The sequence below is a fragment of the Mastomys coucha genome, unplaced genomic scaffold, assembly GCF_008632895.1.
Source record: "Mastomys coucha isolate ucsf_1 unplaced genomic scaffold, UCSF_Mcou_1 pScaffold7, whole genome shotgun sequence".
In the NCBI taxonomy this organism is placed as follows: Eukaryota; Metazoa; Chordata; class Mammalia; order Rodentia; family Muridae; genus Mastomys; species Mastomys coucha.
The window spans coordinates 27,939,472-27,956,044 of NW_022196913.1; the positions used below are offsets into that span (position 1 = coordinate 27,939,472).

The 16,573-nt window shown below is 43.2% G+C and overlaps 2 protein-coding genes across 2 annotated transcripts; one reads left to right on the forward strand and one right to left on the reverse strand.

The window, feature by feature from the left end:
* Positions 1–4,554: 4,554 nt before the first annotated feature.
* LOC116081983 (histone H3.1-like) lies at positions 4,555–6,014 on the reverse strand. Its single transcript, XM_031358787.1, has 2 exons — positions 5,635–6,014; positions 4,555–4,896 (listed from the first exon to the last, which is right to left on the reverse strand). Exons 1-2 carry the CDS (start codon positions 5,963–5,965, stop codon positions 4,583–4,585), a joined length of 645 nt encoding a protein of 214 aa, XP_031214647.1. The 5' UTR covers positions 5,966–6,014; the 3' UTR covers positions 4,555–4,582.
* Positions 6,015–7,255: 1,241 nt separating this feature from the next.
* Positions 7,256–8,017, forward strand: H1-1 (H1.1 linker histone, cluster member). The gene has a single exon (XM_031358785.1). The coding sequence runs from the start codon at positions 7,323–7,325 to the stop codon at positions 7,968–7,970; it is 648 nt and encodes a 215-aa protein (XP_031214645.1). The 5' UTR covers positions 7,256–7,322; the 3' UTR covers positions 7,971–8,017.
* Positions 8,018–16,573: the final 8,556 nt, after the last annotated feature.

Here is a 16,573-nt window from a genome sequence, read left to right on the forward strand (position 1 = left end):
TTAGGGGAAGTAGAGTTTGTTTAAAGACGGGTTAAGCGGCCTTGGAAAATCTAGAATATTAGGGATAGGTGTGTAAGGACCTCTACCTAATTGGCTTAGGTTAAACCACTGGTAATTATCGCTTGAAAATTGAACGTTTGGTAGGTGCCCAAACTTAAAAATCATCCAGATGAGAATCCTTCATACAAGATGTGATTTGTGAGTGGACAGGAAAATCGTTTACTAAAGAAACAGGCTTGTTGGATCCTGGAGGTTTAAACGCAATTGAATAAGAGTGAGGCTTGGAAGATCTAAGCTTCAGAGAAAACCTTAGGTCCCTCCCATCAGCATACATTGTGTGTGTTACTTATCAGTGGATTTGAGCACCAGAAGATCGAAAATATTGGTAAGAAAAGTACTGACATATGTAATGTTTTCTGGACTAGCCCTTCCAAACATATCATTAAAACAAATACTGACGTAAAATCTACATGGTATTAGTTACTACAGGTAATGCAAAGATAATATAAAATGCAAGGGTATATACATAAAGGTTATTTGTATATAGCACTGCCACCATGTATAGGGCTTCAACATTTTCATTTAGTGGTATGGGTCTTTAATCTTATTCCCTATGAGTTTGACAGTAGGCTAAATAGTGAAACTAAATGAGATTAATGGCATAAAATACAACGTGGTGTAACATCTGTAGAGTGAAAAAACAACCTATGGGGTTTTTTTTTAATTTATTTATTATATATAAGTACTCTGTAGCTGTCTTCAGATACACCAGAAGAGCTCGTCAGATCTCATTATGGATGGTTGTGAGCTACCATGTGATGTGGTTGCTGGGATTTGAACTCAGGACCTTCAAAAAAGAAGTCAGTGCTCTTAACTGCTGAGCCATCTCACCAGCCCCACAACCTATGATTTACATCCAAAACGGAGTTTGACTACACACTGACCAACAGCTGTCATCCCAGCACTCCAGAAGTAGATGCAAAAGGATCTCCCAATTTGAAGCCAGCATATGTTCTGTGCCATACAGAGAGACTCAGAAATGAGATTGCATGTGAGAAATGAGAATGTGTTGTATACTGTTTCAGTTCTTGGACCTTTTCATTAGTCCTCGATCTGCATCTTAACTAATATGTACTGTAAAATAGTTTATGTTCAATATAACTCCACGACCTGCTTGAGAAGTCAGATCCATCTTGTTGCAATGCCAAAATCTATAATAGTGGCTGCTTCTTGCCACTCAACATCCCAGCAGAATTAGAATTTTTAAAATTATTAAACCTACTCTGTGCTCAGAGTATTCTGAGTTACCTACTGTGCTAGTCACAATAAATAGCCTTAAAAACACAGTTCTCATTTCAAATAGAATTAAGAGATGGTTTATCTGAAAGCTAAATATGAGTGTCCATGTCCCAGGAACACAAACTCAGGTTCTTCCAAGTACTATAGTTTACTTTGGTGTGTTCCATGACATTTTATTAGTTATAGGACAAAGAAAGTCCTAAGACAAAGTTCTTACCAAATTCATTGGTGGGGACCATAGTAAGTGATCGACAGCAAACAGGGAAAAGTCTAACAAAGATATTAGGGATGAGCAACAAATGGAACATTTTTTCCTTCCTTCCTTCCTTCCTTCCTTCCTTCCTTCCTTCCTTCCTCCTTCCCTCCCTCCCTCCCTCTCTCCTTCCTTCTTTCCTTCCTTTCTTCCTCTTCTCTTTCTCATTCTTGTTTTTAATTTTTTAAGACAGGGTTTCTCTTGGCTGTCCTGGACTTACTCCGTAAATGCAGCTGGCCTCAACCTCACAGAGCTCTCCCTGCCTCTGCCTCCAAGCGCTGGAATTAAATACCTGCAACATCACCACCACCACCACTCAGCAGAATGGATGGATTTTAAAGGGAATAAAGTTAGCTTAGTTATTTTTGTCTCAGATTTACATTTTAACTCTCTATAATCTTAAAATTTCCAATTCGACCAATCTTTAACATTGGCCAGTCTTTTCTCTCTCTTGCCTTCTCTCCATTCCTTCCTGGAACTTCAGCTCAGAAAACCACCAGTTCTTACAGCAGACTAGTTTGCTAATGGCAAATCCTAGGCAAGGTTAGATGAGAGAGAGGCAGTACGAGAGGAGCCTTACAGCTGCCACTTCCCCATCACACTTTGTTCTCTGTGACTTTTTTCCTTGTTTGGTTTGGTTGGGCTTTAGCTATTTCTGGAATGAATCAAACAATCCCAGCATCAAAACCTTATGTTTATTTGTTTTTCTTCTACTTAAAATTCTTTTATCCCACATAGATGGATGGCTTTCAACTTAATTTCCTTCAAGTAAGTATTGACCGAAAAACACAGATTTAGGTTACCCTTAATTCTGTGTTCCAGTGTGGAAGCAGTTTCATGAAATTTTTATAATAACAGAACAAAGAAAATCACTAATTAAGGTACTTTTCAAATATGTCAGTGGAAACATTAAATAGATAGCTACAACCAAGCAAAGAGCTGTTGGCCTCAGGTGCTGTGTGCTGGCTCGCCCTTTCCGTTGACATATTTTTTTTTTAAAAAATGTTACTCTTATTATATTATTTTGGATGGCTTGCCTGCATGTGTGTCTGTGCACCAGTTTTATGCTTGGTACCCAGAGACCAGCAGTGGGAACTGGATCTCCTGGGCCTGCAGTTAAAAGAGATTTTGAGACACTAAATTATTGGGAATCAAATGTAGGTCCTCTGGAAGGTCAGCCAGTGCTCTTAACCACGGATCCATCTGTTCACTCTTCTATTGTCTTTTAAATTTTACATTTTAAAAATTATTTGATGATCTTGTGTGTGTACACGAATAAGTTTGTGTGTGTGTGTGTGTGTGTGTGTGTGTGTTGATGGACACATACCAAAGCACAGTTGTGGACATCAGAGGCTAGCTTAAGAAAACTGGGTCTCCAAGTGCTTAAATTCAGGTCTTCAAGCTTTGCAGCAACTTTACCAGATAAATCATGTCACTGACTTCTTTTGTCTTGATATATAAATCAGGTTAGCATGGAACTTACTATGTAGCTCGGTCTCATCTTAAATTCATGATCTTCATGAAGGTTTTTAAAGTAAATACATCATGAATCCTTTTACGAATGTCCCCAGGCACCACAGTATGGTGCTGCCGTAAGTAATCCCTCAATAAGAAATGGCAGTTGGTAATGTAAGGAAAAGTGAGAGGTTCCTATCCACCATAGAGGTGGACACAACTAAGGAGAATATATATTTGTTAGGAATGTTTTGAAAAAAGGCCAAGGCTACCCTTAAAGGCCAATGTAATTACTGAGATCTCAGATTTGCATCTACATGACATTTACTGCTCATGAGAATTCAAAGTGTTTTCTGCTGGCCTCAGGGAGCAGCTGGCACATTATTTAATAGCAAACAAATACATCCTGAAGGAATTTAGAAGAGGGATAAAATGATCAATTGCCCTCAAGAGAGAACACATTTTCTTGTTCTTCTGTCCTCTCTATTCCTGAAACTTTCCAGGATGTATCTATGAATTACATTCATTAGTTTAAAATGAAGCTATGCTGAATAGTTCATTATTCTCCCAGAAACTCACGGTTGGAAAACAGGATCCCAAGTCAGGGAGAGACACTCAGACCTAGCTAATAGTGGCAGGCCGAGCTTCAGATCTCTCCTTTGTAAGTGATGCCTAAAAGACAATCTAAAGAAAAAGAGATAAACAACAAAATCACACACACACACCCAAGCTGAGTGTGGTCTCACACACACACACACACACACACACACACACACACACACACACCCAAGCTGAGTGTGGTCTCACACACACACACACACACACACACACCCAAGCTGGGTGTGGTGGTATACGGTAATAGTAGAACTTGGGAGATGAAGAATCAAGTTGTCTAGGCCATCCCAGGAAAAGTTATTTTCCTAGTAGTCAATCATGGAGTTCACACCCCCTTCATCTGTATTCTCAAACTTACACTGCTTGAACCCAAAATTGTAGCAGATATTCCTCAAACTGCCTGCACTGTCTAAAGTACATAAAACAAAACTACAGGAAGCCATTCAAAGAATGGCTTTACCAACCTTGGCCACGTGGCTAATTTTAAGACATATCCATAGTTTTCCAAAAGACCACTATTTCGTGGCAAATGATTGAGAATTATGAGGGATGTTTAATTCTACCTTACAACCAATGACTATACTTAAACCCAGCCCGGACTTACCGACGTTTTCGCATGCAGTTCGATGGAAACCATGCTTAATTGCTTTCCCATCCCTCCTTCAGGCTTGCCTCCAGCAACCAAGTTGAGTTGTTCAGCTGCGCACACTTGTTAAGGCAGTACCCCTGCCCACCCACAAATGGTGCAAGCTTAACTTTACAATTCTCCAGGCTAGCTAAGCAGAATGTACTTGCCTGCATTTATAAGCAACTTTAAGGCTTATTTTCTCAATTTCTCTCTCCAATTTCTCTGGGATAAGAGTATTGGGTGGTTCAGTATTACAACGCTTTTTCAGAGAATGTGGGCGGCCCTGAGAAGGGCCTTTGAGTAAGAAAGTAAGAAAATACAAATAAAAAGGTTCAGCCGCCGAAGCCGTAGAGGGTGCGGCCCTGGCGCTTGAGCGCGTAGACCACGTCCATGGCGGTGACGGTCTTGCGTTTGGCGTGCTCCGTGTAGGTGACGGCGTCGCGGATCACGTTCTCCAGGAACACCTTCAGCACACCGCGGGTCTCCTCGTAGATGAGGCCGGAGATGCGCTTCACTCCACCACGCCGGGCCAGGCGGCGGATGGCGGGCTTGGTGATGCCCTGGATGTTGTCGCGCAGGACTTTGCGGTGGCGCTTGGCGCCGCCTTTCCCGAGGCCTTTCCCTCCCTTGCCGCGACCAGACATGTCTTACAAAGAATAGAAAATAAGTTCAAAGCTGAGAGTCGGTCCTTTATATAGCTGCTTTACCTTGATCTCCCACCCCCAACCGAATCACAGAAGCGGAAGCCCGCCGGCGGGAAAGTGACGTCACACGCCCCTCCCCTCAGCCGCGTCTGGAAAGAGCCTGAAGCCCGCCGGCGGGAAAGAGACGTCACAAGCCCCTCCCCTCAGCCGCGACTGGAAAGAGCCTGAAGCCCGCCGGCGGGAAAGTGACGTCACAGACCCCGCTCTCGGTCCGCCTCTACCGAAAGCATGCAAGTCACGTCGGAGACCCGACCCTTAAGCCTTGTCTCTCGTCTCAGAATCTCAATATTCCATGGAAACTTACAAATCCTGGAAAGAGAACAATGACGAATACAAATGTACAATGAAGGGCACAATTATACACTCGTTTTGTAGTTGCTTATACCAGTCACCGTGTAATCCTCAGTTCTAGCATGCAGGTATGGAAAAGATTCATGGGCTTAAGTTTAAAACTACTGCAAACCTGTTTACCTTAAAGCTTCTGGGTACTGTACATAGGCATTAAGGTTAAGGATAGACAATCTTTCGCTACAGCCATTTTACTTGAAACAGTGTGTGGCTCTGAAAAGAGCCTTTGGTTAATGCCTTAGAGCGGTGCAATTACGCCCTCTCCCCGCGGATGCGGCGAGCCAGCTGGATGTCCTTGGGCATGATGGTGACTCGCTTAGCGTGGATGGCACACAGGTTCGTGTCCTCAAACAGACCCACAAGGTAGGCCTCACAGGCTTCCTGCAGGGCCATGACGGCCGAGCTCTGGAAGCGCAAGTCGGTCTTGAAGTCCTGCGCGATCTCGCGCACCAGGCGCTGGAACGGCAGCTTGCGGATCAGCAGCTCGGTCGACTTCTGGTAGCGCCGGATCTCGCGCAGGGCCACGGTGCCGGGGCGGTAGCGGTGGGGCTTCTTCACGCCGCCGGTGGCCGGGGCGCTCTTGCGGGCGGCCTTGGTGGCCAGCTGCTTGCGCGGGGCCTTGCCGCCGGTGGACTTGCGAGCGGTCTGCTTCGTGCGAGCCATAGCAAGCAGGGAGGAAAGCAACTGACCAGTTGGAGCATGGAAGTGTGGCGCTCAGAACTACTATTTATAGTATACAAGGAATAGTGATTGGGTGAAAATACTGGTCATCTGTGACGTTTAAGACTCTGATTGGTGTATGCTGAAAAACTGCAGTTGCTGGTTATCTGGGGCTAACGTAGTCCGCGGCCGCACATTTTAATAAATCTGTGTTTTAAGAAAAACGGAGTAAAACTCCAATGACTGTCATCTTCTACAGCACTCTGCCTCCCAACATATCGCAGCTTGTACTTGGAGCCATGTAAGACTAGAGAAAAATCTTGATGTCTCCATTACTGAAATAGACTGTGACTTTTATATTGAAGGCAAGTAGGCCAGATTCTACCTTTTGATTGGTTTACTGAGTTTCGCAAATAGCCACTAAAACAGCAGATTTAGAATTCTTCATTTGCGTGGCAAGTCTCCATTTTGTGGCAACCCACACTAAACAACATGGGAAACATGTGGAGAGAAACATGGGAGTAAAAGTCGCAGAACTCTGACTCTGTTTATTTTGAGCATTTCCTCATTGAATGGCAGTACTTATACGGATGCTTTGAGCTCTTGTATTTGGTGGTTGAAGTCTCAAAATATTTTCATGCATTCTTGGCCAGAGATCACTCCATACGTTCGAAAACTATTTTTAAATAACAGCAGAAGTCGTCACAGCACGTTAGGATTACATTTTTAAATTCTTCCTCTGAAAAAAAAAATTGGGCAAGGCTTTCCCAGAGCTGTTGAGTACTTGCATATCCCTGGATAAGTCGTGTCATGAGCTACTGGCTCACAATATGAAATCACAGTCGCAAGCTGACACTCCTTAGAACACTAAGTCTTTTCCGCAACTAAAATATGAAAAGTAACGTTACGTAGCACCCAGTACTGCCAAGAATCAGTACTGAAACCCGCAGAGAAGGCCTACAGGCTGTCTTTCTGGGTTTTGATTACCTACTTTACAACCACCCTTCACTAGTTGAGCTACTTTTTAATAGGCATCTACCACCTTCTGAGGATAAAACAGGAGAGTACAAGTGTCCCTGCTGTGGTTGAAATTCCACCTTAAGCAGCCACTCGGAGAAGTCTGGAGGCCGCCTCTACGCGCAAACACAGGTCCATGGAATCGCAAAGGACTTGAATCAGTCTCCGAAATCTTGCAGGCAGCCAGGGGCACGAGGGGGCGGGGCTCTAGGGCCCAGGGGGCGGGCGTTAGCATGCACCAATCACAGCGCGGCCCTGCTCTATAAATACGCCGCGCAGGGTCCTAGTCATTCTACTTCTTTTCTTCGTCTTTGGCATCTCTGTTGTCTGCTCCCCAGCAACCATGTCGGAGACAGCTCCTGTCGCTCAGGCGGCTGCTTCTGCTGCCCCCGAAAAGCCTGCTGCTCCCAAGAAGACCAAGAAGCCCGCGAAAGCTGCCGCTCCTCGGAAGAAGCCTGCGGGACCTTCCGTGTCCGAGCTCATCGTGCAGGCGGTCTCCACTTCCAAGGAGCGCAGCGGCGTGTCCCTGGCGGCGCTCAAGAAGTCGCTGGCCGCGGCGGGCTACGATGTGGAGAAGAACAACAGCCGCATCAAACTGGGGCTGAAGAGCCTGGTGAATAAGGGGACCCTGGTGCAGACCAAGGGCACCGGCGCTGCGGGCTCCTTCAAGCTGAACAAAAAGGCCGAGCCCAAAGCCAGCACCACCAAGGTGTCGGTGAAGGCGAAAGCACCTGGTGCTGCTAAGAAACCCAAGAAGACTGCTGGGGCTGCCGCGGCTAAGAAGACTGTCAAGACTCCGAAGAAGCCCAAGAAGCCTGCAGTTTCCAAGAAGGCTTCCAAAAGCCCAAAGAAGCCGAAAGTGGTGAAGGCCAAGAAGGTAGCCAAGAGTCCTGCCAAGGCGAAGGCAGTGAAGCCCAAGGCATCCAAGACAAAGGTGACGAAGCCAAAGACCCCAGCTAAACCCAAGAAGGCAGCGCCCAAGAAAAAGTGAACGGTTGGAGGCTTCTCAATTAACCCAACGGCTCTTTTCAGAGCCACCTACATAACTAAGAGCCTGACACTCTTAACTAGTAGCTAGTGCATGCAATTGTGTACAAATTTAGAGGACATGTCGGTGGCTTCAGGCGTTCTCTTGATAGGGTCCATCTAGTTTTCCTCGAGGTCCTGTGAAAATATCCTTCACCTAGGTAATAATCCCTGGGAGACGCTACCCTCTCCAGGTGTGGGTAAGCTCCTTTATGGTGGTAGTGTTAAAGGCTGCGTCTCCCAGGTAAGTGTCATGTTTCCATTATGAGGATGAGAACTTAACGTCCTTAAGCACCTTAGGTATTCCGTGGAGCACTCGGCACAGGGCGTTGTCATGACAAGGTTCAAAAGCAAGACCAGATTTTAGATTCAAGCCCACCAAGACTTTTCTTACAGGAATGCTGGGCGCTTGGAGGTTTGGTTTTTCTGAGGAAGTGTGTAGTGCTTCTACTCTTTAAAGACGGTTGTTTATCTTCCATGTAGTACTGCCAACAATGTCCACAGCCAGCTCTTGGAACCTTTGTAGATTTTGCTAGGTAGCCACTTTTGTCCTTGAACTGATCCTCTTTCCTCCCAAGTGCTTGGGTTAACGCCCCCACTCGCCACACACCGTGATTTGCCGAGCTCCCTTATTCTGAGTTCAGTTTTTAAATTATTGGGGGGAGGGGCGCTTTTGTCTGGTAATTGAGGGGCAACTTGAAATTGATTCTCTTCCACTACTTGAGTCTGAGAGATTAACTTAAAGTCATCAGTCTTGGTGGCAATTTCCTCTTACTCCGAGCCCCCCTTCTGGCCCCGAATTTAGCTTTGTTGTTATTCTCTTACAACAAAACTTTAGAAAACAGTGTCCCCAAGACATTGGCCTATTATCTCAAGTACACAGGAAGCCAAAGCTCCTGAATTTAGGCTACTCTAGCCTACACAGCCAGAGGCTGTCTTAAACAATTATATGGTTGGTGTGGGTGTTTTGTTTTATTTTGTTTTGCTTTGCTTTGTTTTTCCAAAAAAGTTGGATATTGTTTGTTTTAACTTTTTTTTAGTCTTTCACATAAAGTATTGTGATCGATCATCCATTGGTTAAACTGAATATGATGCAACAAATAGGACCTCATACTATGCTAACTATGCTGCTAACTATGAGGTATATTTTGCATTTAGTAAATGGCATACATATTCTAAGAACAGCTCAACTTCCAGAAGCTTCTCCTGCTCAATGTAGGCTCATTCATTTTTGCTGAGTCTGAAAGATGTAGAATAATGTCAGACATTTTTAACTCAAATTTTATGTTTGCTAGCTTTATGTTTATTGGTTTTTTTTTAATATTCCTTCTGGGAATAGAGTGCTTGTATCATTTGATTTTTTTCAGAGTGGTTTGTCTTTTTGTTCAATGTTAGGTTTTTTGTTTGTTTTAGATATGTTTATTTTTATGTGTTAGTAGTTTTCCCACATCTAAGCATGTGTACGGTGTGCATGTCCTGGAAGTGGAGTTTCAGATGATTGTGAACCACCTTGTGGGCGCAAGGAACAACCACCCAGGGCTCTCTGCAGAACAAGTGATCTTAACCACTAAGCTAGTTCTCCCATTGTCTCTATTATGATTTTTAATATAGTAGAAAAATGAATTTTATTTACTTTTATAACCAGCAGCATTATATAGCATTTTTTCTTTTTCTTTTAGTTGTTTGAGACAGGGTTTCTCTGTGTAGCTTTGACTGTCCTGGAACTCATTTTGTAGACGAGGCAGCCTTGAACTCAGAGATCTACCTTATTTTCATGTGTGATGCAAACTATGTATAATGTTTTGAATATTCTATGTAAATGTTTTAATGTGTTAAATATGCATATGTCTTTAATGATTTCTAGGCATCTAATAGAAAAAAGGACTCCATAAGATCTGATTGTAAGGCATTTTTCTAATTAGTGATTGCTTGGGGAGGTAGGTGGTGCCATCAATACCCCTGTGGTCCCAGGTTCTATAAGAAAGCAGGGCCAGCAAACTAAGATGAGAAAGCCAGTAAGCAGCTTTACTCCTCCATGGCTGCTCCACAGTGTCTGCCTCCAAGTTTCTGCCCAGTTTGAGATCCTGGAGGTATAAGCAAAATAAACCCTTTCTCCCAACTTGCATTTTGGTCATAGTATTTCATTGCAGGAATAGAAGTCCTAATCAGGACAAGAAAGAAGAGGAAAGAAGCTGTGTCAAGCACATTGGAAACAAATATATTGCTGTCACTTTGCCTGGCAAATGCTGATGTCCTGTCCTGTCATGACACAAAGTTCAGCATTTATCTCTGAACTGGAGCCTTGACATATTGAGATAATTATGCCAACAATGGTGTATGAGGGATCTGGTGAGATAGCTCAGTTTGTAAAGTGTTTGACTGGAAAGGGCAAGGAACCAAGTTCAATTTCCAATACTCAGGCACCAAAAGGTCTATGGCCACACTTGTAATCATTTCCTCTTCTTTCCCTGGAGGTAGTTACCTGTATCCCCCTGCTTCTTTCTTCCTTATGAAGATGCTATAAGCTTGTAGATCTCACTGGGTTTTAGTAGTATATTCTCTTTTCTTTCATGTAATACTTTACATATAAGCCAACTTTAAGTAACTGTTCCCTTATAATGTGCCTGAAGTAAGCTTATTTCATAGACTGAGTTATGGAACCCTCAGAGGGTAGAGGCACAGATCTTTACATCCCCCTGTGTTTCTCTTACAAACTTCTGTCAAATGTTCTTAGGCCCAATCAGAAATTTTAAGAAAGTCGATGCTTTCCTACATCAGAAAATAGTTATAAAATAAGTATAAAATTTGCTTTCTATAAGCAGATATATGTGTGTGTGTGTGTATGTGTATGAGATTTTGCTGCAATTTAATCTATTAAATCTGAAATGATACTTATGAGAAAGCCAATAGATTATTCTGGAGATGTGGAAGGTTTGGTGGTTTGGATGAAAATGGTCCACATAGGTTTACAAGCTTGAACACTTGGTCTTCAATTGATGGAACTATTTGAGAAGGATTAGAGGGTATGGCCTTGTTGGAGGTGTGTCACTGAGGGCAACCTCTGAGGTTTTGAAAGCTTAGCTTTCCTAGTTAATGTACAGACTCTACCCCACCCCTGCCCCTGCCTCCTACTTGCAGCTAAGGATATAGGTTGCAACTATTGTTGCAGTGCCATGCATGCCTGCTGCCATGCTCCCTGTCATGATGATCATGAGTTCTAATAACCCTTTAAAACTGTAAGCCCCCAATAAACACTTTCTTCTACAAGTCGCCTTTGTCATGGTCGTTTTACAGCAATAGAAAAGTCACTGAGACAAGAGGGTTAAGTGGCTAATAATTCAATTTAAGTTGATGCAGAAAACAGAAGGAGGAAAGAATGGATCAAGGTTAAGGTACAACCCAGTAATGAGCAAATCACTTATCTAGAAGAGTTGAAATATTAAAAAACACTTCTTTGGAAATCGGCAAGACAGATCATTGTCAAAGACATTAAGCCTGATGAGGTAGAAAATACCTGTAGTCTAGCACTCTATAGATTGAAGTAACTGTATTGTAAATGCTAGGCAGACGTGGAGATGCTCTGAGAGGAGACTGTGCATCTCCTTAGCCTATCAGACTATTGAAATGATGGATACCAAAGAATAAAAATTCCCCCAGAAGTCCCAAGTTAGGAAAAGGTTGAAGCCCACAGTGCATACCAGAGTCAAAAGCTGCCTTCCAAGAGACTTTAAACAGTTCTGAGAACTTATTGGACCACACAGATCAGAGATTAAATCATGGTAGAACCATACCTTGTCCAGTATAGTTTAACTATATGTATTAATTAAACTCTTACCCTCTATTTAAGCCTAAAGCTTATGTCAGTACTCATGAAGACTGACTGGAAGGCTTCTAGATTTCTTTATTTGTTCCTCTTCCCAGTGTTGTAACAATGAATGAATCCTCTCTTCTCCACCTTTCATGATTTCATTAATTGATATAATGAGTACAGGTGGTTGAGCCTAATATAGTGAGTTTGTTGAGATTTTTGGGAACCCAGATATTACCCTAAGAACTCTGAAAACAGCTGGGACACAAATTCAAGGCCAGCCTGTGTTGTAAGGAGTTTGCCCGCTCTGTTCCATCAGAGACCAAGAGATTTAAATAAAAGAGAAAGAGGATGAAATTCAAACATTGAGACAGAAATATATTTGTTGCTGCCCAGAACAAAGCTTCTATCAAACAGTATGGTTTGCTTTGGCTGAAGGCAGGGTTTCATGTAGCCCAAAGTGGCATTAGACTTGAGCTCCCGATCTTCCTACCTTTCCCTCTCAAGTGCTGGAATTACAAGGAGGTACTGCCATGCCTGGTTGGCTTTTTTTTTTTTTAAATAAACTTTCTAAAATGTATACAGATAAAAAGGAACCAAAGATGATTAAACTCACTTTAGAATACTTAAGATCAGCTCTCCAGATGGCAGTGGCACAGTAATAAAAACAAGAGAGCAGAAACAATGAGAGCTTGCAGACAGACTCTATGGGGCCTGAACATGTAGAATGAAAGCAATACCTATAACAGGAAAGGCCAGACTGCAGACTGAGTCAGGAGAACTACACCACTGAATTTCAAATTGGCAATCAAGCATGTTAATTGCTTAAAATAAAAAAGCAAATTCTAAGATTTGTAACATAAAGCAGTCATCCAGGAAACAAGGGGTAGGGAAGAATTTCTCAAAGCTTAAGCTTTGAGAACTTAAGTTTCGAGTTCAATCATTTTGACTTTGGTAAAAATGAGGGATTTCTGGTAAAGATTTACACTGTTAACATAGATATGGCTTTACTCCTACTAGGGTGGTATGAAGTAACATGTTAGAAAGGGTCATGGAATGTCTGCGATCCGGAAGACATAACTTCAGAATACTCTAGGACTGGATACGGGAACACCTGCCAGTCCCCGGGACTTGTTTGAATTAAGGCCTTCATTGAAGGGGTGGAAATGGAGGAAAGGGGTGGCTGCATAGCATCAAGACACCCAGTCTGAAGTTACAAGACTAAGAGAAACGCGGCAACAGGGAAGGACCTTGTTAGCAGACAGGAGGAATGCAAATCAGTGTGGCCCTGGGCAGTCCAGCCTGGGGAACTCTTCTCCCACCTCCCAGCTGTACCCAGATCCTTGACATCCACAAGAAAGAAGCTCAGTGTACAGCAGGGTGAGACAAAAAAAATGGTTGAGTTTATCTATTAAACAGAAAGACAAGGCAGGCTTGAAGAGACTGAGGTGCCAGTATTGGCCGAGGAAGCTCTCCAAGTACCCTACCTAGCAACAGCAATAAGTGTGATGTGGAAGGAAGTTGAAGCCGCCTAATCCATGACTAAGTTTACGCAGTAGAAAGGTTGTATGTGCTGGTGTGCTTGAGTTTATCCAAAGAATTCTGCCCCGGAAGAGGAGACTGCTTAGGTGTATTGTGCAGGTTACAGGTTGAAAAGGAGGGCTAGGAGAGGAAAAGCAATGGTTACTCTTTAACCATCTCTTCTAAGCTGTTTTCTCAGACAAGCTAGTACAAATTTCTGCAGGTGGTCTGGTCAGTTATGTTGAAATGCCTGGATGTCAACCAGAGAGTCTGAAAATCACACCGGAGCCCTTTCCTTCTCAGATCATGTCTGTCTCCTATGCAGCTACCTTGCCTCTGTCTAAAGAACGTTCTGGAACACAGGGATGAGAGAACACAACATAACATCACAGTGGCAGAAACTGAGAACTCCCAACTCCACGCTGTAGTGATACACACAGAGAAGGGTACCACCCCAGTGAGTCCCAGTGGTGGACTCAAGTGTATGGACATAGCCGAAGTGCAACCAATGTCAACACCATGCAAAAGCACGGGATTAAAGTTAAAACAGGAAGGTTGACAGGAGAGAGCATTTGATAGGCACTAATCTGTCTTTCCTTTTAAAAAGTCATTTAAAAATATAGTATGAAATCTGACACCTAGAACTTTAATATGCAGTACTTTCTTTACAGTATTGGGCATTGAACCCGAAGCTCACTGCTGAGCTATAGTCCCAGTTTTTATTTTTATTTTTTATTTTTTGCGTATTAGTACACTCCAAAGAAATTGTATTTGTGTCCATATTTTATATTGAGACAGGTGCCCCTAAATTGCTTAAGTAAGCCAGGAACTTAATTAAGATCCTGCTGCCTCAGCCTCCATAGCAACAAGAAGGGCTGCGCTCCCAAGCCCAACTTTTAAACCTCTTAATACAAACAGGCACAGAGAGAGAGACTCAGCCTTCGGGATAAGGGTGACTTCTTCCTTTTATTTCACTTCACCTTTTATTTCTTTTAATACCCTGAAGCAGATAGTCATGTTGGCATATTTGTTTTTAGCTATTTTATTTGGATTTTTCGCTACCTCTCTTCCGACCCTTATTTCTTCCAGCCTCACCAGGTAGGGAAGAAAGAAGGTTAGAGGGGAAAGAGGCTGTAGGTCTCTTTAAACTACTTCCTGCTGAATGGGGGCATCGAGTTCTTTGGGGCAAGTCCAATCTTCGTCTAGTCAGGGTATCTCCAACTTCTTGTTTCTTTTCTCTGGACCATCAGCAACAGCAGGAACAGGAGCATGAACCATCAGGAGGAACAACGCTGTCTTCTTTAGAGCACCCCCTCTATTTTTCAGAGCTCTCGCTGGCCTCTGGCATTTATACCCTCTTCATAGGCCCCAGAATTAAACTATCTGCAGCTTGCCGAATCAAATCCCTGCCAGAGCACGCACAAGTCAAAAGTCTGCAGCTGCGGATAACCCATATGGGCAGCCCCATATCCCACGCCTGGAATTAAAAGAAAAGCTTGTTTATATATCATAACTAAATTTTTAAAGAAACCAAAAGTTTCGCTACACAGTCAGACATATTTAAAAGTGGGAGCGATCAGTGCACGTAGTTCAGTTACATTATTTAGGAGCTGAAACTGGAATTCCACTCAGTCTTTCACAAGGAAGGTCAGTTAAGACTACCATGCCAGAAAGTGCGGATCATATTTAGGCTCCGCCCATCCTACACTCGCCTCAGTCTTGGGGGCGCTCTCAGATCTTGTCTCACTCTATTGCCATCTTCATTTCCAGCTCCAATCCTGACCTCGCAGAGTAGAGAACCATAGCCCTTCGACCTAGCCTCAGGCGCTTGGCTCATAGTGACCTACCAGATGATTGGACGCTGAGTCTGAGCGGACCAATCAGAAGCATCGGAAATCAAGCCTTGTGGGCAGTGCTGTGGCCTGAGGATCTAAGCTCACCACCCCGGGCGGGTCGACATCCTGGCTGAGTCTGAAAGCATGCTCCCCAGGGGGTGTCTCTGCCTGCAGTTCTGGAGCACATCTCATAAACAGCCGAAGTTCTACTGTGAAATCTCACATGACAACGATTTTCCTTTTTCTTTTTTTTTCAGAACAAAATATGGCAAACTTCTTTTTTAGTTATTTACACACTATTTAGTTAAAGCAATGCGTTTCTTTACAACACTTCTGGATATTATACTTTGTTCTAATGCATCTCCTCACATCCTTCCTGGTTGCTGCTCGCTGGTTCTTCTGCCCCCAAATAAGTCCCCCTCTGCCTTCCGGTCAGCTCTCATTGCCCTCTCATTCCATCTCTACTCTTAGAACTTCTCCTTTCCTTACCTATCCTGTTAATAGTTTAATCAACCCCCCCCCAACATATACAAATTTAAATATAGTTTTCATAGATGAGAAAACATGTACTATTTGTTTCTGGGTTTGTTTTCTTTTTCTTTGGGTTAGCATGATTTCTGGCTCCAAACATTTTCACAAGAAATAAACTCATGATCCTTTCCTTGTAGAACCTATTGTTTTGAATATTGAGTTGACAGACATATACGTATATATGTACATGCATATACATTTACATATATGTATATATGTATATATACATATATATATCTATATCTGTCAACTCAACATACATAGAGAAAGAGAGAGTGTGTGTATGTGTGTGTGAGTGTGTGTGTGTGTGTGTGTGTGTGTGTGTGTGTGTGTGTTAAATTTCCTTGCACCTTGCAGCTCCTTGGACAGCTCAGAAGTCAAAGGTTTTCTGGATAATCGGACTTGGCTCCCTACTGCTGATCTAGCTGATGTGGAAAACGCTGATTCGGGGTTCCTCGCAGACCCTGGGTCTCTGGATCCCGTCTGGTACTGCCCTGTATAGGAGGTTGACAACAGCCTTGGTCACTTCAGAACAAAATCGGGAGAGAGTGAGGTGGAGCTACTTAGTGAGCTTATTTATTATGAGAAGGCAGTGGTTCAGATCTTTTCCTGATTGTTTGGGAGTGGCTTTATTTTAGCTGGGCATGGTGGCCTGCAGCTGTAATGCCAGCATTGTGGGGGTGGGCAGGGGGTGGAGTTAGAAGGATCAGGTGTTTTAGGTCATTCTCAACTACTTAGTTGGTATGGGGGTGTATGTAAGAGAGGGGGGAGAGGATATCTGCTTTTCAATAGCTCAATAATTTGATGATAAAGTTCATAAATTCCTTAAAATCCCTAGGACTTCATTCCTGAACTTCTTAATAGGAACCCAGG